This window comes from Coloeus monedula, assembly GCF_965178545.1.
Source record: "Coloeus monedula genome assembly, chromosome: 5".
NCBI lineage: Eukaryota > Metazoa > Chordata > Aves > Passeriformes > Corvidae > Coloeus > Coloeus monedula.
In genome coordinates, this window is record NC_138785.1 from 15098191 (window position 1) to 15123297 (window position 25107).

Consider the following 25107-nt stretch of genomic DNA (forward strand, 5'->3'; position numbering starts at 1 on the left):
TGCTCCAGTTGATATGGAATTTACTTTGAGCTGCTACATATTGATAATGTATTGGTTAAACAGTATATTTTTCAATAAAATTGAAAGTCAATTTATCTCCTAGGAAGTAATTTCTTTGGGAAAGCATTAGCAGCACATCATTAATTAAAGCTTGTTAGAATGTACAAGCATGCATAAATCCTTGAAGTAATTTATAGTGCTTAGCTAATTTCAGGCAATTACCCACTAATATGTGCTTAAGTGTTCTTTAACTAAGAGGAGGCTTTTAAATCTTCCAAACATTTTTCTCAATCATAAATTATATATGAAACAATAACAGTTCTAAAGCTCTCAGTATTGAATGCTACTATTTAGATTAACAGACCACCTTAAACAAAGTAAAACACATTATTTTTGTTACTTACTAGTTTAATAAATATCTAAGATATCTGAGCTTTTTCATGCTGTTGAGAGCAATTTGTGTCACAATTGACTGTAGTTTCTACTTCAGCCTTTGAATATTTTCTTTTGGTTTTATTTGCTTTTCTTTATCTGGGTATGTATGCATGGAGTAAGATTAAAAAGTATTTATTGAACAAACAAGCATCAGTTTGTACTTCTCATTCTTAAATAATAGAATTAACCCTTTGCTATTAATCATGTGTCTGCCAGAAGAATAGCATCATTCACAACCAGACCCCAAAAGAATATAAAATTCCTTGTTTTACCCTGAAATTTCTGAAGAGATGCTTTGTTGTTTTTAATGAATCTTTTTATATGTTCTTAGGAGCCCTTCACAACACTCTTCCTAAATCTACAAGGTGGGAAGTTTGATCATGCAGATAGGACTTTTTCGTCTATTTCAAGAGCGTGGCGCAACAGTCAGCGTGACACTTCTGACATCAAGGTAAAACACTTCCTGAAAGGTAGTAACATGTTTTATACTGCATCTGCCTTTATTGTAGCTGGGAGTGTAGGATGGAAGGAAGAAGACTGGGAGCTATCCCACCATTTGGGAAAAGATGCAAGGCAGATGACAGGTGGTTTTACTTCTGTCAGAATATTTCAATGAATTCTTTTGTAAAACTGTAGTAAACATTTTTCGCCCTGAGACTGAAATATTTTGAACTGGGGAGGAAAACACAGGAGACAAGGATGCTGGCAGTGGTGGGAAAAATCAAATCCAAGAAGATAGATTAATATCAGTGTTGGGTTTTTGTAATGGAAGGAAGGATGGAAAAGTACAGTGTGAAGAAAATCAGGGGCAAGCTCAAGGAGGTCGTGAGACCAGCAGGAGACCTAAGTGACACGATCATTCACTCATATTCGTGGTGAGCAGACAATTTAGGAAATGGTTGATCTGAAAATTAATGGAATGCAAGAATTGTCAACTGACAGTGCTGAAAAAGGGATCTTTCTTGCATCTGTGAATCCCCACCAATAGAGTCAATGGCAATTAGTGGCAAGTGGAATTAATGCCACTTAGAAAAAGATGTAATGTCTATATGAAATTGGGAAAGAAGGGTTTAGAAAATACAAATACATTAGATTTTTTTCAAATTAGTTAGTCATTATGGGCTTAATTTCCTTGTAACCTACAAGACTGCCAGATGGTATTTCAGAGTGCGTTTTTAGGGGATTTTTTAAAAATGGAGGAGGAGAAAGATATCAGTAGTGGACAAATCAAGTATTTAATACAGGAAAAAAAAGGGAGCCAAGAAATGATGAGGTGAGTGTAACTGCAGTTAACAGAAAAATACTTAGGCAAATAATCAGACTATGTGTAAGTGCCAGGAAGATAGCTTGGAGACAAGCAAATGAAACACATGTTTATCAAGAAGAGATTATGTCAAAGCAATCAGAGTTTCTGATGAGAAAAGGTAACAGACCTTATGAGCAGAGAAGAAGCAGACGATGATCTTAGTTTTTTACATTGTCTTATGAGTGAGCTGGGATTACTCTGTCTAAAAGAATCCACTGTATTTGGAGAATAGCTACCAGCAGTTCATTATTAAAATTGAAAGATGTACTGAGTGGAATTCTTCTTGATAATAACAGGTTAGGCCTCAATTTCCATTGATATTAGATTGGAAGGTACTGAAAGTGTAGTGAAATTGGTAGTGCTTCTTGCTGAAGGGAAAAAGGATTTTAGAAAAGTGTTAGGTGAAGTTTATTAGGGAAGAGTGATAATTGTAATTTGCATGCAGGTTCTCATACAGTTATAACACAAGGAACAATCTACTGTGAAAAAAAGCCCAACATTTAGGTTCTAGTACATCTCCTGTAGTACACTACAGTGCATGTGAGTTAACAGTATTATGGTATAACAAAAGGTGAATAACATTTCGTGGAAGATACATCAACAGGACATAATGGAACTTTCAAAATGTGTGACAAAAATCTTCACTTTTTCCCAGCTTTGATAAGGTCTTAGCTAGAATATTACACCCATAGTTTTGGGCTGGTTGGAGAGAAACCACACTGGAACAATGATCACAGTGCAAGGTCTTGAAAATAAAATGCAGTGAAAGATTGAGTAGCTGTGCTTATTTTTCTTCTAAAGCAGAGCAGATTGAGGAGGACCTTGTGTCTTTCTGTTACATGGAGACTGCTGTAAGGAAAAAAAAGGAAAACAATCTCTGCTGCCCATGCTGGACAGGATAGGAATTAATGGTCTTAAATCTCAGGGAGATTTTGGTTGGAATCAAAGTAACCTTCCCAACAGAAGAACAAAACTGATGAATCTGATGAATGTTTCCCTCGCAATTAGTGTAGGGAGGGGTTTTCAGAAATGCTTAGGTAACTTTTGAAAATGGCATATGTGCAAGCTGGTACTGCCTTTAAAAGCATCCCTTCTGTTATGGATGATCTCTTGGAGTTGCTTACAGCTTCCTGAGACTGTAAATTGCTATGAATTACATGATGCTGCTGTGAAGCGTCCGAGTGAGTATTACGACTGACTGGAGGAATCTGTTTGTGAGACTGGATGAGCAACCAGGAAGGGGGATGAGATGAGATTTCCATAGGACGTGTTCAAAGAATTAGAAAGGAAGATGTTTGAATGTTTCCCTCTTCACTGGAAATACCTGTATTCCCCATATTTCATTACAGCTGTGAAAACCAGGTTTCCTGATACTTGGTGCTCTACCCTGCAAGTGTGTGCGAAATAACGTGACTAAAGTGTCCCACATGCCTCTAGAAACTTTCTACATGCAGAAGTGCAATATTTTAGCCTCCTGTTGCTTGAATGTGTTTAGTTGACTCATGCATGGAATAGCCCGAACAAAGTGGAGCACATAATGGTGCTCCTGTAGTTATTAGCAAGTAGGGGACACAAAGGAAAAAGAAGGGTTGGTTCCTCTTCCAGCTGAAAAAATTGTGACATTTAGGACCAGTGAGCTGATTACAAGAAATGACTTCTCCTTGCTTCCTGTGTGGAAAGAGTGAATGCAGTTACTGATGCTGCTGTCCTAAGATTATTGTTAACCTTAGCTGGAAGCACTGTATGTTACAGGGAGGACTAACATGAGCTGGCTTTGGAAAGACCTCTTGCTGGCTGGTATCACTTCAGCAGAGAAAGCTGAAGCATATGTGTGGTCACAACCAGTCTGTGTCAATATCCTGGGAAAGCCTTGGATTGATGATCAAAGCATGAAACCAATGCTCCTCTGTAGAATAACCTTTGCTTGAACTTTGCAAATTTTGATTTCAAGAGGTGATATGTTGCATAAAATTCAATTTCCTAGTTTTCCCTATCCATTTATTTGAGCAATGCAAATTAAAAATCCTTTGGAAGTCTGCTGGTGTCTCACTACCACTCTGTCATTGTCGTTTACTAATTAGCTCAGGACTGGTGCCTTTAAATGATTAACCGTGTATTTTTAGGTTAAATCTTCTGCACTAAAGAATACTGAATGAATTTCAATTCTGTGGGAGTATCACTTGGTACTTTTAAAGTACTATATAAGCATGACCATTAACTCAATTACTTCTTAATTTACATTATTGGCACAAGCAATCCTGGTTAGTTTTGTTAATACCACAGAAAAAGCAAACCTAGATAGCCTGGCAGTATTTGCTTGTACTTGTTCAGAAGCAGTTGTTCCTTCTGGTTTGGCAGCTAACCTGTTGCAACACATTTATTTCTCATTGTGTTTACAACAGCATAGTTGTAACCCATGTTGCTCTTTTCATTTATGTTTCCTTTTTCCACTGTAGTAGTTTGCTGATTGTTTTTGGATTTTGTGGTTTTTCTTTGTTGTTAGTACAATATATACAGATTTTAAGATCATCTGAAATCCTCTTGCTGTCCTCCAAACAGCTGTGTTGCCTTCTTAGTGTCATCTGGAATTTTACTTCTGCACCTTTTGCGCCAGGCTGTTAGTGAGATTATTGACTGCTGTTAAGAGCAGGGCAGACTCCATTACCATGTCCTCCCAGTCTGACAGTGAACTATTGATAACTGCTCTTGGAATATGGATTTCCAGCTTGGCTACTCCCACAGTATTGTAACCCAATCTCATCTCTATTCCTCTAGTTTGCTTATAGGAATGTCATAAGAGACTGTGGCAGCCTCAGGGGTCTTTCTCAAAAGTGAAGCAACAACTTGCTGCTTTTTCTTTCACCATCCACTACTGCAGCTTCCTTTTGGAAAGAAAATTAGATTGGTTTAATGTAATCGATTTTTTTAAACAATTTTTAACCAAGCTACAGTCACTAGTATGGTGTTATGTAGAGTTCTTCATGTCTTTTCCTCTGCTGCTTTGTGTTTGTTTCTTTTTCATGTGCTTTGGGTTGCTTTTGGTGAATTTGATTAGTTTTGTTCAAAAAGAGATGCTAGGAGACCATAATATTAAAGAAAACATTAATAAACTCCAATTACACTGTTTTAGATTGTTCCACCATAAAATGGACACTAATTTGTGAAATCTTGTGATATGACACAAGTCAGTGACAGCTACTGTAAGGCTGGGGGGGATGGTACTGAGTAGCTGAATTCGTATCTCATACAGGTGTGTCTGGCCAATTATGATCCTCATAGTGTAAAACAGCTGAACTTTAGGTACAGAAATGCTGTTTTGGCAAGTTAACTATATTGTAAAGCTCATTAGCATCACATAATTTTAGACAGTTTTTCTTTAAATCAAGCTTCATATTTAAAGCCTCAGAAGTTATAGGATTAAAGTTGCTGTCAAACTGGCAACATGACCTTTGTATAAGAAAAATTTCATGTCATAGTAGTCACAAAAAGAGCAATGACCAGCAAAATTCAGAAGCAAGTACCTAGAAATTCAGATTTTTAACCATAAACTCCATGTCTGGAGTAGTAAAACTTTTAAAATATTTAGGATGCATATCTTTGGTTTTCATGGAAGATTCGGTTCTATGTAAAATTGTGCTAAGATCCATAACAGGAAAATACTTGTCTGAGTTTTAAAAAAAATGAAAATATTTTCTAAATTTGGTAAGACCCGTGCATGGCAGTCTGTGGGAATTGCAGTAGTTCAAAATGCAGACATCTGGGTGTGTGGAACAGAAGGTTCCATCTAATACCTGTGATCTGCTTCTTTTATAGCCAGCCATGATTGTGTTGAAAATGAAGCAAATAGTTTTAATATCTGCTCTGAACTCCTTGTGTAGATGTTTAAGTAACAAATTTGGAGTTAGTTATGGACAAGTTTGCTGAAGTCCAAAGGAGAAGGAATGTAGTTATACATGCAACTTTCTCCTCTTTGTCTGTCAAATTAACCTGAATTACCTAGTGTATAAATATGGTCAATAAATACCATAGAATACTTTTATTTAGATTCTAAGGAAAAAGTAAAATAATTATATATATATATATATATATATATATATATACGCATACATATATAAATAGAGGAAGTAACAGGATTTAAAGTACCTTAAAGATGCAGGTTTTTATCCAATGAGATATTGACTCCATAAAATCAATTTATTGATCAATAATGAATCAACTCTTGATTGTGGTTATCATATCTTTCATTAATCTACTAAATAAATATCTGGAGTTTTTATAATTCTCTTTGCTTAATTGTGAATTACTGATGATTTTAATGTTTTTCTCAAACTAGGAAATGTTTGAAGTATAATCACTTAGAACTTTAACAGAGTGGTTAAACATTGACAAAATTAATTTCGTCATTAAGTACCTTTAAAATCTTAATGGAAACCTGCCAAAGTATTTTTCTTACAAGTTGGCAGAGTTTCAGGCAGGGTCTTGAGATAATTTCTTAGTTGACAATTTATTCGTGAGAAATAGCACACATGTAGCAGATGGAGGGAAACTCATGGGTACTTAAAAATTATACTTCCCAACAGTCTTGAAAGTAATTTCATTGAAGTGTGATGAAAAAATGAGATTTGAGTTAATTTAATATCTTAGTATTTATTTCTTGAATGCCATTTAAGTCCCCTAACAGAAGAAATAAAGTGTGGCAATATGAATAAAAGTCTAGGCTTCTAATATGCATTTTCATTATTCTGTTTGACAGGTTATGTATAGGCTTAATATTGTTTAATATGATTGTGAAATAATTTAGTTTGAAAATCTGGTGTCTTATAAATGTTTTCATATGATTAGGGATGTGTCATTGTTTCTAGACACCTTTGGGGATCATATAGCTCTGCTTCAAAATGCATCAGTTATTTTCTAAACAAAAGAAAAAGTAACATTTCATTGCATTAATGAAGTATCTTATATTAATTTTTTTGTGCATGGTGGCATATATGAAAATAAATTACCACTGTTAAACTGACGTTCTGCTGATATTGCATGTTTGTAAAAAAATATTTTCAGTGAATTTTCCTTAGGAGTCATTGTTTCCCTGTGTTACAGGGCAACTTTTGCTAGAGAAAAATTGTTCTGTACTTATATGCAGAATTGTATAAATGTTTTAATAAGAATCCTGATATGGCAGGTTGTTTTTTTTCTTTTAAGTTAATACTGTGTGTTAGATTCATGTTGATATTGACTGTGAGCTCCTGCATCAGTTGTAATGAAAAGCATGACACAAGGACTGAAGTCCTGCTTATCATGAGGATGTCTTGTCTCTGCGTTGTAGAAATGGTGAATTCCAACAGAGAAATTTTAGAAAGTAATTTTCAAACACAATAGTCCTAAAGCAAGAGCTTCAACAAATCACAGAGATGTTTTGGGGTTTTTTTCTGTGAAATTTAAACAAAAGACATGTGGGTGTTACCATTTCTGTGCATGTGCTGAGTGTGGAAAATTTCAGAAGGAACAGTAGAGTTAGAAAAAGTATGGAGGCAACCAAAATTTTAATTTGGAAGGGAAGACCTCCTGAGGGAAGAAATCTAAATTGACTAGATTACTTTAGCTTGCAAAAAGAGACCCCTGAGGAACAATGTGATGATAATACAGGTCTGTAGTACCCGGAAGGGTGCATAAAAGAGCAAATAAAGATCTAACATTTACTGGGTTTCACAAAATGGGCATTAGGACCATCCACTGAAACTGTCAGGGAGCCGTTTTAGAGCAGCCAGAGGAAGACCTGTGTAGACAAAACTACAGTGTGGAACCCATGCTTAATGATTTTACAAATCAGAAGCACGGATTAAATCAAAACCATTTAGCTGTCAGAAGCTGGCAGAATATCCATGGAAGGGCTGTGTTTGCCCTGTGTTACTCCAGTCCTTGTCACTCTTCCCAGTGAGATATTAAAGGATTCTTCATTCTGGCCTCTTATGTCTAGTCCTGCATCTTCATGTGATGTTTGTTTGGAAACATTTAGTAACTCTCTCCTCCTGCCATTTAAAACAGGCAAAAAGTACATTCACTGATTTTTTTAACGTTCTTGTGTGTCCAGGAAGTTCTGTCATTTTTGGAGTTGCACGTATGAGTCAGCATCTGCTGTCTTAATGCCAGTCAGTGCATGTGATGTGAAGATTTTAAGAAAAAAAGAAGACCCCACAAATAGAGTTGAGAAGGACTGTTAAGGACTGCAGTTACCAAATACATGAAGAATATTGGTTAACTTGATAAAAATTAATATTTTGTGATCAGGATGTTCTGCTGGTTTTAGGAAAAACTGTTTTCCTTTAACTGTTGCTGTCATTTTCACCTGTATAAAGCCACTGAAAATGGGTTTTAAATACAACTCATTTCCAATGGCCATGTGCATCTGTTTGCATTCTTTTTCTGTGGGTAAATGCTAGCACATGGCCGAGAAAAAAAATCACATAATAAAGAAGCTCCTTTTGTATAAATGTGTTCTAATGGTGACAGTGAAAAACTTTCTGAAAACTCATTTCTGGAGTAATGAAAAGCTTTATGAAAAGTTTCTAATAGTCAAACTAGTAGAAATTCCTGATAATTTTGAAATTTCCAGCATATTGTTTCTCTGTAACCTAATGAAAACAATGTGTTCTAGAAAGCCAAATGTTTTCTGATCTTGAAAGAAACTAATGAATAGCTGTACAGATATATATTTAAGGAAGAAATAAAAGCATGGGTAACATATGTAATGAGCTTGTATTTTAAGTGTTCAGAACCAGGGTATGGTTTCATATTTGTGGTTTAATAGCCCAGTGTCTCTGCTTTTCCTTTGCTGGTTTCTGTGATGATAAAAACTATAGCAACCTTAGTGTTACTTTATGTTTTGCAAACTTTATTTTCTACAGCGTTTATCCTTGCTACATTCTTGTTCTTTCACCTACCCAATGAAATAGTTTCAGATCTCTTTTCTGTCAACTCCTTGTCAAGCATTTGGTACAGAAGCACGTTTTTACCCTGCCTAGTTAATTAAGGGGACTGTAAACAAAAAGATGTACAATTCAAAGGCAAGCAGTGTTTCACACAAGGATGGAGGTGATAATAGCTTAATTCCTGCCTGATCTTTCCTGTCTTTGCCCTGGCTACTCCGGCCTGACCTTGTCCACAATCTGATGACCTTCTTATTGCACTCAGCCATTTGGAAAGCTGCTCATGTCATAGCTGGCCCTGAGGGGCTATCGAGGAGACCACTGAGCCATTGACCCATGTCAAGACTGCATTTCAGGTCTGATCTGCTGAGCTTCTGGTGTGGCTGCATCCTCCACCCACTGTAGACAAAGCCACTGGGGCAGTCTGATTTTTTTTCCTTTCTTCTCAAGTGGCCTGCAGCTTGCACTTGCTGTATGGAAGACCAATTTTACACCACTCATTTGCTATGAAATACACTTCCTGAAGCAATTACCTGTATTGATCCTTTCTTTACAAAGGAAGTAAATTCTCTAATTTAGTGGCTCAATTTTTCTAAATCCATCAAATTGCCAGGTTTATTGGGTGTATTTAAGTCTCAACATCAAGTTCCACAAAAAAAAAAAAAAAAAAACCCAAACAAAAAACCCAAACAACCAACCTACCTTTAAAATCCAGGGCCGAGATATGTCTGTTATGTCTTTAGGGGTTTTTTCTATTAAGTGTTATACCTGGACTTCGCAGATATTTTTATAAAAGTGTGTACATAAGGTTCTAATCCCATTAACTTAGATAAATTTATGTATTACCTACTATGTATTTTATAAAATGCATGACAATGCATGAAGTTGCAGGTTTGTTTGCAAAACAAGGGAACTATCCACTTATCCAGGAGAAAATCCTTATGGTTTCAAGCCTAATTTTCCTGCTTAGCACACTGTGTTCAATTCAGCACTATAATGTATCATTTTCTGCTTAGTAAAATGTTTGTTTAGCCATTGTTCTTAGTTTTTCTGAGATGACTTAAAAGCAGCAATTCCTGTGCTGTATGGCCTTACATATTTTTCCTCAGCCATGGTAGCTGTGCCAGGAGAGGTGCCAGAGCAGGCCAGTCAGAGAGGTGTTAATGCTGAGTTCCAGTCCTGTTCAGTACCGGCCTGAAGAGCACACTTGTTTAGATCAGTGATGATCCTGACAAGGAATTTCATGCAGACCTTTTAACCATGTGAAATCCCTTCCTTTTTTTCTCTTGTGTGTAAAATTTTGTGTGGTTCTTCTCTGTATTTTATAGACTGGACACATAATTGAGTTAGTGACCTTTACACAAAAGAAAAGTATTGACCCATTTAATCGTTGTGGGATTTTTTTGTTTGGTTTGGTTTGGTTTGGGTTTGTTTTTTTTGTTGTTGTTGTTTTTGGGAGTTTTTTTATGGAACATGTGGCATAACTCCAGGTATTTTAGAATTCACCAAAAAAAGTATTTCTGGGCATTGAACAATCTTAGATAATAGCTTAAACATTAAGTCCTTAGAGCCTTTACATTAGAGAGAATAAGAATATAACTGGGCTTCACAGCTTTGTAATTAATGTCCGTGGTGCTAGTTTTACCCCAACTGTAGACTGCCATTTGTGCATTAGCACTTTAAAATGTATATTGTATTAAAATGTGAAAGAATCCGTTTTCCACAACTTTTTAACATCATTGATTGTACCTTTCCACTAAATACTATCTGTACCATGTGATATTCATTACTTTGGTTTTGTAGGTTTCTCTGTGCATAATATGCAACCAAAAATAGTGTTCTGATGTTTTTGTTTTATAGCCTGTTGTGTCTCAGTTCTTTGTCATGTTAAAAGCATGCTAAGGATTCATCATATCTACAGGCCTAAATTTTAGAAGGTGCAGAAGGGGGATTTCTCCCTTTTAGGGAAGGAGGGGGATGTCTGCAGGAGGATTTTGTGTGTTCTCTTGCTTAATTCCATTCTAATAATTACTTTTTTTAATGTGACACAGTGCATCCTTTGACAGAATTTATAACATGGCATTGTTTTTCATTTATCTACAGGAATTGATTCCTGAGTTTTATTACCTCCCAGAGATATTTGTCAACAGCAACAATTACAATCTGGGAGTGATGGATGATGGAACAGTGGTGTCTGATGTTGAACTTCCACCATGGGCCAAAACCCCAGAAGAATTTGTTCGCATAAACAGGCTGGTAAGATGGCTCTCTTCTATTGTCCAGTCACTTCTGTCTTGCAAGATTCTTCTGAAATAATTTGGATCTTTGCCTGCAATATATATTTATGATTTACATAGGACTATGTCTGAAATTATCTAAAGATACAGATTTACAAATGTAGGAAGAAGAAAGGAATATAGTATTGCTCATTTTTTAGAGATGCTCAAAAAAGTTTGAGTGTGGTCTAAATATGCAGGAGATCTTACCCTATTTCTATGCCAGTTCTTGTGGGTCTAAAGAGCTAATAAATCATCACTTTACAGAAGGCTTGAAAAAGCTTATTAATCATAAAAATATTTGTCACTCTGATGACTTAAATGTGATTTTGAGGTTTCTTAATTTTAGTGTTTGTTTAACTCCAAGGATCAGGGAATGCCTCAGAAAAGAAGGCTGCATTTTAAATATTCTGTCATCTTTTCCACTTCTTCCATCAAACTGATATTTTTCAGAGTCCTTTTTAGAAGAAAATAAAACTAAATTCTTCTTTGCCTGCTTCATTCCCCAAACCTGTATTACTGTTGTCTTCCCTGTTTTGGAAAAATGCAGTTGGTAGCACTGCCTGTCTTCACTGTGCCCTCTGGGCAGTGCAATGAATTACAGAATAACCCTTACACTGTCATTGATGGTGTTTTAGCACATTCTCAAAATCTATGTTAGGCTCTTCTCAGAACGAAACAATTCTGCATTGGTGGCATTCTGAAATAAATAACAGAAGCTTTTCTTAGCGAACCTTGAAAAATGAGGCTGCACTTTTCATGTGGTAGCCAACTAACTGGGAAATACCGAATTAAGGCACGGAAACTTTCAAGCACCTTTCAGATACCAGGCTTATCAGGATAACATCCTGGTATTCCTAAGTTAGGAAACAAGAATTGAAAAAGTTCTGTTGTTGGTGGCACATCAGATTTCATAACATTGCATCAGAAGAAACCTGTGGTTCAGAAGTTAATTAGGAGGCTTTACACTGCACTTACACTGATGACATGATACTGTGGTTTTCAGAAATGCTGTGTGGCCTGGATTTCTTCAGGCAGTTGTAGATGCACCATAATAATCACGAAGAATGTTAGGTGGATGTCGTGTTTTCCTTCATCCATATGTATGTGGAAATTTTATTTAAATGAGATATGAAATACAGTAGTATTTAGCAGGACTACTTGGCAAACCATATTGAAACACAGCTTTTGATCCCACAGTTGGGGTGATAGGGGATAGGTAAGGGAGGTAGCCTGACACCTCTGTGAGCTTGGCATATGCTGGTGCTTCAGGATAACCTGGGAAATGCAAAGCTGTGTTCTTGAGCAGACTTGTCAGAGGCAGATGGTGGCCTTGATCTCTCATGACTCTGGTATTTTGGTTTTTGCATTAAAATATAATTTTATTCTGTTAATTACAGATCTGGCTTTCCCCACTTCGAAGTTATTCTCAATTTCCCACTTCCTCCTTTTCTAAGATGGTAGCTCTTAATTTTCTTTGCCTAATTTTGAGCCTTGGGCCAGGTTTTTTCTCACCTTCACCTCTCTGTAAGCTCTGACCTACCATTCCCTCATTCTTCCTTCATTTGCCAATTTGCTACTCCTGTCTGCCTTTCTTGTAGCTCTTGTTTGAAATCTCTCACTTGTGCAAAATGAATTTTTACAGTTTTCAAGTATTAGTTGGACAGAAAAAAAATTGATTTTTTTTTTAAGGCTTAAGCTAATTACAAAAGTAAGAAATAATTTATCAAGTGCTGGTATTAAAGTGTGCCAGACATCATCCAAATGATGTCCAGTGTTACCAAAAGGGTAGGACCTACAACTGTAGGTCCCTGATACTGTTTCTGTAATTCAAATACCAAGTTTTGGTCAGTCTGGTAGCATTAAATTTAAACCTCTGTGCCAGTGAATTACATTAACTGCTTCTGTGTGACGTGGTTAAACTTATCTTGGTGGTGGTGGGCCTGGCTGGTGTGGATGATGCCCTCTATAATCTGCCATTTTTGCAGTGGCTTAACAGTAAGAAAATGACATGCAAATATTAAATTGCTTTTCCTTGTTAATACTTGGTGGATTGGATACCATCAGCATCAAATCAGCATAGTTTCATTTTTAAGTAGAACAGGTATGTTTAGTAAGAATGCTTAAAGCTCAGATCCTCACTAATATGATCAAGAAGAGCTTGCTATAATGTGGCATGGGCTGATGTGTTCAGCTAATGTTTTCCTTGCTGCCTCCTAAATAGCAATTACAGTATTCCAAGTGCTCATTTTGTAAGCTATGACACACAGATTTTTTTTCCCTTTGCATTTGAGGTTACCTCTGTAAGTCCCCAGATCTTATACAATGATTGGAGCTCATGAAATGCATACTGCTTTGATCTGTGACCTTTTTGTGGTGCTAATCGGGTTCCTGATATCATTATACCTTGCTCATTAATCATATTTCCTGCAGCCCGTCAGGCAGCCAGACAGCCCAAGCCCCTGTTTGCAGCCTCGTGTTGGCAGGTTTCTGCTTTTCCAGATTATTACAGTGTGATACTTTGGCTTCTCATAACCAGACCCACATCAAGCTGTGTGCTACAATTAAAGTCAGATGGTCCTCAGGTTGAACAGGGATATTCTGTTGCAGCTGTCTGTCTTTCTGGAACAGAGCAGCACGGGGAACAGATGATATGTAGGACGGTGCATAATAACAGCTTGTGCAGTACTGGGTCAATAGCAGGGGTTCAGAGCATTAATTGACAGGCTGATAGCTGATTTAAAAGTGATTTCCAACCTATTTTTAATTCTATAAAGTGTGTGTTTTAATTGAAGTAGGTCATTGCATTTCCTCTGTGTTTGCTCTGAGACAAAAAGCAGAATGGTGTATAATTAAAACTGGATTTTGATTGATGGAATGTCATCATCAGCTAAATGGTAGCATCAGGATGTCATTCTAAGCAATACAAAGAGCTCCAAAGAGTACCTATTGCCTCTGCATATAGCTGGTACTTTGTATCAGTCTGTGATAGTACAATATTTTATAATTGTACAGATCAGTGGGGGGTAGGGTAATTTTCTCTGAGACAGCCCAGATTTTGATGGAAAAGTGACTGTGTTTTTACCATTCTGAAACCCTATGATATACCTCTAAAGCTCAGGCATACTATGTTTAGTGCCATGGAATAACTGCTAAGACATCTGAAAATACATTTCAGTTAACGCCGGTGCAGTTAACAATAATTGTATTATTGTCTAAATCCATCATTTTATAAATATGTGTGTAACAAGAATTATAATATTAGCTTAATAAGAGTAAAAAACCCACAGACTTTTAAACAAGATAAAATTGTAATTCCTCCCCCCAACAAATCAGGAAAATCCCAAATGCAACATGCTGTTGCATCCTTACTTTACTGTTTGCTGTCTTTAGGCCTTTAGTATGTGAGCAAAGGGGAGGATGCTAACTTAATCTGATACCATAATAAAAAAAACTGCCAAACAACTTTTGGTTCTCCCATGCTTCTGAGAGACCTACAGGAAATAGGAATGGGAAGTAAACTTGGGAGACTATAAAGAGATAGATGGTCAGATGTGGTTTGGGTACAGAAGTCCTAAATAAAACCCACAGCAGTAGTTGTCAGATACAGAAATAGACTTAACCTTTAAAACTTGGATTTTTGTGGCATCTTTTCTTGGCTTCAGAGTCTTAGTTATGTTAGGTGCTCTCCTTTAGAACAGTTTTCTTTTTTAGAAATTTAATTTCATGTGTTAGGGATAATTACCCCATTCAAGCTGATAGAAATTTTAAATGCCCTTCATATCATGCATGAAAAGTTAGACATTGACAAAGACCAGGTGAAACCCAGGGAAAGGCCCTATGTGGGGAACACTGATAGTTAAGAATAGCTAAAAATCCCAATAAGGAAGTTCTGTTCTGAATAGGAGAGTAATCTATTCTGTCCTGTCATTGAAAGTTGGATGTCTGAATTGGTAAGAATTAATTTAGAACTGTTAATCAACAGATAATAACTAAATTTCACACGGCTTTGATGAGCCTCAGCTTTTTGAGAATTAGATTGCTTCAATGATAATGAAGTCGTTGAGGTCTGTCAAGACAGCTTTTCACAATATATCTCAATTGAAGTATTTTAGTGCTTTATTGCAGAGTTAGTCCTTTCATGATTAGGGATTTATCCATTTCGTTCAATGCTGGGGAAAATGCAAGACAAATTAGAAAAGTGATGAGATTACTGTGCTGGACTAAAAGTTTCAAAATCCAGTTTTCAAATAATTGAAAATGTAGTGATTGGAAGCTGGGATGCTTTCTGAAACAAATGAAATGCTTAAATACATAAAGATGCTATACACAAAGTAACCGTGGCATGAAAAGTAAAATGGAGAGGAAGGGTAGGCCAGTCATTTTCCCTAATACAAATTTTAGTGGAGCACAATGAATCAGTGTTAAGAACCATCTAAGGTAAGAAAAATCTACAGTGAGAGTTAGAGGATCATTATCAGTCGCTATGGGGCGTTACTTTTTAGCACAGGCACCTCCACCTTACACCGGGCTACACTGAAAAAGCAACATTCCCTGCCAACTAACACAGCAATGCTCAGGACTGCAGGTTTTGTGAGTTGGATGAAAAAACATCCAACTCACAAAACATTATGCTACTTTCTTAAAACTATTGCTATTAGTCAAATATAGATACTGAGTTAAAGCCTGTAACTTGGAATGTACTGGACTTTTTTGTTATCTTTTTTGTGTAATCTTTCCGTGATATTTTTCCTGGTTCCACAGCTGTGTATTTGCAAATGTGTCACAGCAAATCATATCATAATATGTGAATTAAGGCTCACAAGTGCAGGTTACTAGTGAGAGATTGCTGGATTATTAGATGTATATACCTGATAACAGCTCATTCAGTATGTTAAAAACATTGGAGAGAAGGAAAAAAGGTAAAATGTAAACCAGGCTTAACCAGCAACATCAGAGTTGTTATGTGTGCAGCACCTACTTTGAAATTCTGGTCTTAGTGGGATAGGATATGGTGTTAAAAAACTGGAATGCAGATTGACCTGTGTACACTGAGTGATGAAGGTGCTTCCAGCAATCTGAGTTGACGTGGGATGTTTACAGAATTTGAGAATTTCTATGCGAGTTCTTTCAGACTCTTAACTTCGTGAAATACACTGAACTGTTACTTCCATTTCTGTTTCTGATATTTGGTGATTTCTTGTGGCTTTTTTTTGAAGATTATAATCTATATACAAAACAAGATTTATACAGTATCCTCTGAATGGAGGATGTCTATTAACTCTACAAGTATTATAATTTTTAGCAAAAATCACTTTCATAAATGATTGTAGAAAAAATAGGTTTAAAAGTAATCTGTAACTTCACTTTTCCTGACAAATACTTTTATTTCTATGCTATAAATGTGTGTAATGCAATTAAAATGTCTATTTGTTTAAACATAAACTATTGCCAGTGAATCTTAAAGCACCATGCTACATCCATTTTATGTTTTTTCAAGATGTGACTATGAAAAAAGGTTTGTACAGGAAAGTTCCTTGTATCAGGCAAAATAAACATTTCCATCCAGAGAAATCTCAGAAATGAAAGAGTCTGATTCCAGCCAGGTGTAGTATTCTTCAGCAAAGTTGGGTGTGGAAGGTCCAGTCTGCTGTCATACTGGATTTCATAAAAGGATGATATTGTTTAATGCTTTTTTTTTGCCCTCTAATCTATGGAAACAAGGCAGTGCTGGGAAGTACAGGGGCTCCACTGTGTATGCACTTAGCAGGCAGAGGAGCACAGGTGGTCTCTTAAACAGCTAAGGAAATGTAGGCTGGTGTGTGAATGAAGCATCAGGATTCCTCCTTTCCTCGAGAAGCGCTTCCATGACTGCAGTGGGCAGTTCTAGCGATTGTCCCTTTTAGTTTTACCATGTGGAATACCAACACTGGCTTAAAGCTGTTTGCTTTTGCATTTGAGCTAAGTGGAGCATTGGTAAATCTGTGTTCCTGTGCCACTCAGGGTCATCTCCTGCCAGCTCAGCACACATATGACAATTTCATCGTCTGTGTTTGTGCAGGATTTTTTTCACTTTTATAATTACTACCTAAAAGTTAGAACCTTTGTTGTCTTTCACACAGAAACATTTGTATTCAGGCTAGAATAAATAAAACCTGGGTAATTGCAACCAGTCTTTGGATTTAATTAGATCATGTACGGATCTGATTATTAACATAGAATGGGAGGGGAGTGACACTTTTGTTACCCATTCTGAAGTACCTTATTCAGATTTCATATGGAGATAAGTGTAGAAGAACATTAACAATGCCAGCATAACCACACATAGGTGAAATTGGTGCAGGTGAAAACCTAGGCAGTGGGTATTCTGGAGGGAAAATAAAAAAATCGTTCAATACAAGACATTTTTGAAAAGCAGAGAGGAAATATTTCTGATGGAATGTGATGTATGGCCTATTAGAAAAGATTCTGAAAATCTGGGAATAAAAAATGTAGACTAATTTTTCTGTGTGTACAGTTGACTCTGCATGTATAAGAATAACTTATTTTTATTGACGTGCCATCTAAGAATTATGGCCAGAAATTCATGTTTATTTAAATCCCATTCTGTTGGAATATTGGCTTTATTAATTTTCAGGTATGAATTTTTATTGATTTAATTTGTAAAGGAGACTACTATATAGAGTCAAATATATTCAATAACATGAAGGAAGTAATGAAAAGTGAACCCAAGCCATAGTTTTGAATAGAAGGTAAGAACGCTGAAAGCATTCAGTTTGGTTTTCGTAATACAGCAAAATAGGCTAATACTGGGAGATGGGATTTGCATAATATGTATGATGGAGTACACTGGAGAGATGCATCTGTAGGACAAAGTTAATACATAGTAAAATATATATGCTGATGTAGAGAAACTGGGTTTTTGCCTTTTCAGTGAAAACAGTAATCTAGGTAGTGGGTCATCATTTGCTAATCAAAAGCATTGATCTATTTTCTGTCCAATGCAGCTTTGTAAAAAGAAAGAGAAAGCAGAGTTTTTGAAGTCTGTTCTTTCCATAACAATTCCTTCTTTACATCTTGTTTGCAATTCCTACCATCTCTTTAAACTCTCTGCAAGTTACTGTATAGAAATTACAACCAAACTCTGGACTTCGAGAACGTAAACAGTGTAAAATTATTAAAAGAAAAGTCCACACATGCTTGCATTTCAATAATTTCTGGAAGTGGGATAGATGCCAGTTTTCCTGAATGAAGAAAAATTAATGGAATCATAGACAATCTGTTTGTCTTTGCTACTGTGGAAAAACAACAGTTAAAGAAGCTGGTATCAAAATTTTAGTTCAAAAAACACATCATAGTGTTCAAAAAATTCAAGGTATTAAATAATTCTAGCCTAATTCATCTTTAGAAAAAAATCGCATAATGTGATAACATTCTAAAAAATAGTTTAATAATTTCTAATCATTAGGACACTACACTTTTATCTGTAATGTGTATTTCCTAGTGAAGTCTGAAACTAAACAAGGTGAGCAGGAGTAAAACTAAAAAGTACAAGTATTTTAAATGAGAGCAAAATTAAACAAGAAGAAATTAAATAGTAAGGAAAGACTGGATACATGTATAAGAGTCAAAAAGAAACAAAGCCTAAACTAAAACTATGGACATTAAAGAAAGTAATGGGAGGTGGAGATTTACCATAGCAAGGATAAATATTAAAACATTGAGAAGAATGTTGTGCAGTGGGGAAAGATTATAAAACATTGAATAATTACACAGTTTGAGTAGATACAGTTATTAAAAAAAAAGAAAACTTAGGAAGGTAAATTTGCTTTTATCCAAAAAAAGTTGATTGGAAGCAATCTGGACAATTAAATTTGCTTTCAGCTCTTTTGTTGTTTGATGTTGTAGAACTGGTATTTGAAAGCGAGTCCGTGAGGACATTAAAGTTATTACTGTGTGAAATGAAGTGGGAAACAATTGTGCTGGAGCCACTGCCCCATTTAACAGGTGTTCACTAAATCTGTCTGTCTTCTCTTTGTCTGTTCTGTGTGTGCTGTGCCTGGGTACTTCCTGTGTACAGGGTTCTGAGGGATACTGCTGAAAACATAGTAAGGATTTTTATAACCATGGAAAAATTGCATCACAAGCTCAGTAGTGTAAGGGAGGAAAAAAAGTGTGAAAGAGATGGCAGTTTCCTACTCCATTCACTGACACTTACAGTCTGTGATTGGAAGATGCCTTGCAAAGAAATATCCAAGTTGTTCCTCTTGTAAGGAGGTCAGGACCTGCATACAATGAATGCAAGTACTGATGAGAGACCCGGTAGGCTATGGTGTTGTTTGGTTTGTTTTTGTGTCTGTTTATGGATCATATGTGAAAATATGCTGCTAAACTTGAATTTGGTGGGTAGTTCAAAATAAAGTATTGATAATAGAGTCAGTGTAGAGAAGATTCCATCCTAAGTGTTGGAAAAGGAAGTGAGATTTTGGTAATATTTGCATACATGGAGCTGTGGTTTTCAGCTGAAGAAGGGGAGGGGCTGAGGAAACCTGGCCATCTGTGCCCTACATGGAAGGATACAAAAAGAGTCAGCTGAGGCTTTGCTTTCAGTGCTTTTCCCTGGCAAGACTCCACTCCTGGGATGAGGAACAGTAATGTTGCTAAAACCATCTGGGGTACAGAGAAAGCTTATGACAATGATATGGATGTAGGAGGAACTCTTGTATGAGGAAAGAGTTTCTCATTCCTAGAAGACAGGAGATAAGAGACAGCATAAGGAAACCTTACAATATGTAGGTGTGTAGCTGAGAAGATGCATCAGGAAATGACATTCTTTATTTCGTAACATAGGGACATAAAAGTTGTTCATGAAGTGATAAATTTAATTTTGCTACAGGGTAGTATTTTCCCAAAAATGTATAATTAATCTCAGGAACTTAAGAACAGTACTCAGAAATCAGAGAGGGATGGTTATACAAATAAAAAGGTGTTTTGTTTGTTACGTGGTACAAAACATGTAATGTGAAATACAAGAGCCTAACATTCAGCTGTTAAGACAAGCTCTAGAGAAATATATGACAGAAATAGTACTCACCTCTTCTTGCTCTAATAAATAGAAGTATCTTTTTCTTAACCTTATCAAATTAATGTTGTTTTAGTCATTAGAACAGACCTTCAGGCTTTATAGAAAGAAAAACCTGAAGACACGGTTCTAACGCTTACAGGATGTAACTAAGGAAAGCTCCCCACCTCTTCTTCCTATCCCTCACAAATTTCTCCAACTGTCTCTTTGTTCAGGAACAGATGTTTGTGAAGCTGTACTTCAAACTGAAATTCCATGAAAAAGCCTTATTTCTAACAAAAGTTATTATTTTAGGGGCCTGATTTACAATTTCTCTCTCCCACTGGTGGCACAGGCACAGATAATGGTGTAGTCAGCTGCATTGCAGTGAAAGTACAAACATTTTGGAGTGGAAACCTCTGAAACTGTTTGCTCATTCGAAGTTATCTCATTAAGCAGCAGCGAGCAGTGTGGGCTTGTGGAGCTAGCCAAGCTCTAGTTAGCCCCGTTCCAGGTCCCAGTTTAGTGATAGCAGCTCCGTGCTCTGCAGGGAGTATCGTGCTGCTGCCTGAGGAAGGGCAGTGTCAGGTGGCTCCCGGCGATTATGCGCCTTTGCAAAAGCAGTGGGTGGAAACTGATGGAAAAGGTTGCTGCACCCCAGCCCATCTGCTCAGCATCAGCCTCCTGCTAGATGGTCCCTCACATCTGCCAGTTGTTACCCTTTAATTGGAAGTTCAGGTCTAGCCCTTTTGGTTTAAGGAGAGGCCAAACTATAGCCCATCAGTCAAGAAAAGAGAATGTACTCGGCAAAAATAATGCAGGTTTTTGGCAATCCAGGTCATACTCACATGAGTCATAGATGTACTGGGCACTCGGTTCCTTTGGTCAGGTGTTTGGTCCACCCTTAAATGATAAAGGACTGTGACTTCTTTTTCCAGTTTCTCTTTTTGAAAGAATTCAAGCAACCCCAGACCTCTTGGGTTGTAATTTTTATTCTCAGTCTTTATTAGTTAAAAGGCTGCTCGTGCTAGCTCCAAAGTCCCCTTTAAGTAAATTCTTGCTGATCTGTTGATCTATGTTAGTAACATTTGTGAGGTACAGAGTCAACTACAGAACCAAATCCAATAAAGGGCCAGTTTTAATTTCCTTATTTCATTCTCAAATAGCCACAAATACTCTATACTCTGCATTTTAAACCAATACAATTGTTCTGCTTTTGAAGCATGAAGTAAAGGACCATTAGTAAAAACATCAGAGCTAGAGTTTCCCATGCTTGTGCTCACCTGATCCTTTCCAGGTTCGTTTAAGTACTTAAAGAATGTTTTAGCGGCCTATCTTGGTTCAGTTTGGCTGAAACATGTTAGGGAGCTCTCATTTCCAGGGATCTGTAGAAGATCTGAGGAATAGTATTTTGGAAGGGGGGAGCTTTAATGAGCACCAGAGAGCAGGTATACCTTCCATTTATGTAGCTGCTTTGTAGGAGGAGAGTGGAGGGTATATCTATGGAAAGATAATGTCTAGGCAACTCAGAGAAGGCTCTAGAACCAAGATAGCCTGGATTATTTCTCTTTGGGAGAAATTTTCTTTATCTTAAACACTAAAGTTACAAAATAAGTCTCCAATACAAAAATGATATGAAATCTCAACATTTTTCTTTCATTCTGAAATCTTGTTCCCTATTTGGGTTTTATTTAGGTAGATTAGTATTGTTAACAAAAAGCAACAGCTTGTAAAGCCACAATAGCGACATTGATAATAACAAAAGTATAACTGGCATTCACATAGGTCATAAGCAAAATTCTGCATTGATGAAGTGACATACTATATACTCTTGTGAGGTCCCTTGTGTTGGTCCTTCCCCAAATGGAAAGGGTTTTCTAAGGCACAGTTTAAAAAGAAGTGTTGGATGTGATCCAAGTTAGTTGCTAGTGAGAGTTGAACTGGACTCATAAAAACATGAAAGGTTCAGCAGCATGCAAGTAGTTTAGAGGAAGTTGATTTAAAATATTAGGAAACTCAAGTGGGTTTAGTTTTGCAATGTGTAGAATGAAAATAATGCTGGAAGCTTCATTTATAATGTTTATTTTTAATTAATAAACCCCCCAAAATTCTCCATTGTTTAAAGGAAAAAAACCCCATGCACCAAAACAAAACTTGTGTAATTGTTTTGGGGATGTTCCAAACCACATACTAGAATAAAATAGTTCAAAGTATCCTGTTTCTAGAAATCTCTGAAAAATAATATTACAAATGTATAGCAGAAGAGTCCTTAAGGGCAGTGAAGCCTCCTAATTGTTACTGACATTATCTCTTGCCATCTGCTTTCTGAGGCAGAATAAGAACTTTGTAATGAGGATTAGGAGTGGAGGACGGTGAAAGCATGCTCCAGGAGCTGCTGGAGTGTTCTCTGCTTTCATAATAAATCACAGGGTAGCTTTTTTAACAACAGGCTTTTCATAGTACAATTTGCCTAAACGAATATAAATGACCTAAAAATTAAAATTTGCTGCATAATCTCATAGGACTTTGATTTGTAGTCAATTACTTCTTAAGTCTTTCTCTAAGATGCTAAAAGCACATGACGCAGCCTTTACTGCATGGATTTGGATGTCTGCACTGTCAATATCCTCCCTTCAGACTGCTGCAAGCCCATCATGCAGGCACACCCTTGGGCTGTGCATACACCAGAATTAAGCTGTGAGTAAAAGCCATTCCAAAGCTGCATACAAACTTAGCTCTCATCCGTTTTAAGCCCAGTTTTGCTGTCAGTGTGGACAGATCCAAGCTCTTTGCAGGTTTTTGGCAGATTGTGTTCCTTTCTGGCTTTACTCTTGTTTATTGAACTGTGCCCCAGTTGCAGTTTGCAACTTTAGAATAAGTTTGTAAGAGAGTTAGGTTTATTATTTTGGGTTTGGATGTGTCTCTCCCAAATATGGAGGAAAGTTCCTTTTGTATTGTTGTAACCACGGGTGACCACTTAATGAGAAATTTTGCTTTGTGCTGAGATTCCTCTCATGGGACATGTCATCTAACCTGATAATGACCCATTTATAGTCCCTTGTACCCAAGGTGTAAGTAGTGTGTTGGCTTGTGTTGTTTTTGCTACCATTTTGATACTGTGGCTATGTAGGAGACTGACATGAGCTGGGCTGTGCACTCGAAATGAATAAATTCTGTGTACTCAGCATCGGTTTTGTTTCTGGCTACATCAGCACAGTCGCATTAGCTCAGTTTTATTTCCAGTGCTTTAAATCCTGCTGATTTGGATTTGTTTTATGCACCCTTGTCCTGCAGCATATATAAACATTATCCTCCGTGTAGTTGGGCTGGTGATGGGCAGGCATGCTCGGGGATCAGATAAAACCGCCTGGCAAGCTGGGTCTCGCCAGATGGCCATCTCTGTTATATGTCAGTTTTGTCACTTCCCTAACAAGAGCAAGTCCCAGTGCAGGAGGAAGGTAAGGAATGTATTCCATTGGTATTCCCTGAAGTGAGCCACAGGGTTTCCTAGAGATGGATGCTTCTTTCTTAATCACACGTCTCCGACTGAAAGATTTCCCTTTTTCCTGCTCCTTTCATCATGAGGTTTAGGATGTAACAAGAAGTGAAAGAATAAGGAAGGAGAAAAACCCGACTGAAGTAGTTCTGAAAATTTATGTTTGTCACGGACAGTTGTAGACTGCAATGAAATGTCACATATTGGGGTTTTCCAGTCCAAAGATCGCTTTCTGCAAAGAGGCTGAAGAGGGTGGTGGCACATGAATAGTGGCAGAGGAGCTTGCTGACAGAAAGCTGTGATACAGGCAGAGAAGCAGAGAATTTCACAAGAAATTAATGAGAAACTACACACAGGAATCAGTAGATATGGCCAGATATGTTCAGTTTTCCTGAGGGTTTTTTTTTTTTGTGTGGTACTATCTGTAAATACAAAAATGACAGAGATACGGGTGGATTGATAAATGGAGACAGCTTTACTGTCTCCAGTGGTTGCATGGAGATCCTAATTCAGGAACCTAACATGAAGTATATATGATATCTTCCTGAAATGTTAGGTTCATGTACTAGGTACGAAGTTTGTAGTGAGCTTTAGTGACAGCTAAAAGATTAACACAATTTAGGTCTCCACAAAGGACTCATTCCTGAAGTAGCTTCTTCTAAAAAAAAAAAAAAAGTGCAAATTTTTTTTGGTAACAATTATGTATGGGAAATGCAGGTGCTGCTATTACTTTTAACAAGTAGATTTTGGACATAAACATTCAGATGGCAAAAAAAGCTGGAATTTTATTCTCAGTAAAAACCTTTGTGTAACCTTACAAAGAGAATGGCTTGCAGCCTCTTACATGTTCTATATGTTGTGAAAACACTAAGAGTAATAAGCATAATCTTTCATATTTTAAAAGCTAAAGCCACCCTGCCAAAATGTAGAACTTAATTTGTGGGTCCCATGTGGTGTGATTATACTAGAAATACCTTCTGATTGCATTTACTACTAAGATGAATGCTGCTTCTGTTTTCTTTGTCCTTTAAAGTTCTATTTTGGGTTTAAAATGTTAGAATCTGTGAAATCAAAATTCTTATTTTCAGGAGATAGTTGTATTTCTGTATTATCCTAGTGTAGAATCATAGTGGTCTTCTTTAACAGAAAAGGTAACTGAAAGACATGAAATTTTTAATATGGTATTTGAGAACAGAACTGCCCCTTTCACTTATCTGATCACTTCATGCACGTTAGCTTTCCATCTTTCAAGCAGCGGGGTGTAAGCGAATTTCAGGAATTTTTAATGTTCTTGGAGAAGGCTGTACATTTGTGACCCAAGGATTAGCAGATAGAGGGTAATACCTCTTAATTTGGGGTCATGAATGCTTGGCGGTCATGTGCTGACCTTACAGACATTACATGTCTGAATTCACATCCTTCAGTTGTTTGCTTTGCTAGCTGAAGGGACTTCCCACAAAGGCAGCAATAGGAAAACATTAGGAAAGTGTATTTTGGTTGTGAATTCTCTCAGAACTGTGGTCCTACACTACTTAGTGTTTTGTGTTTTTTAATGAGATTGGAAACCAACTGCAGATGGCATAGAGACATGTTCATACACTATGTCATAC

At 36.8% G+C, this 25107-nt stretch overlaps 1 protein-coding gene across 4 annotated transcripts in view; it reads left to right on the forward strand.

Annotated features, from left to right (window-relative positions):
* The window catches only part of LRBA (LPS responsive beige-like anchor protein), a 372381-nt gene that overhangs the window by 270766 nt on the left and 76508 nt on the right, over positions 1-25107 (forward strand). For all 4 annotated transcript variants that reach the window (XM_082282111.1, XM_082282108.1, XM_082282110.1 and 1 more), the window contains 2 exons: positions 767-886; positions 10768-10920. In XM_082282111.1, the coding sequence (XP_082138237.1) occupies positions 767-886; positions 10768-10920 (273 nt within the window). The remainder of the gene's footprint in view (positions 1-766; positions 887-10767; positions 10921-25107) is intronic.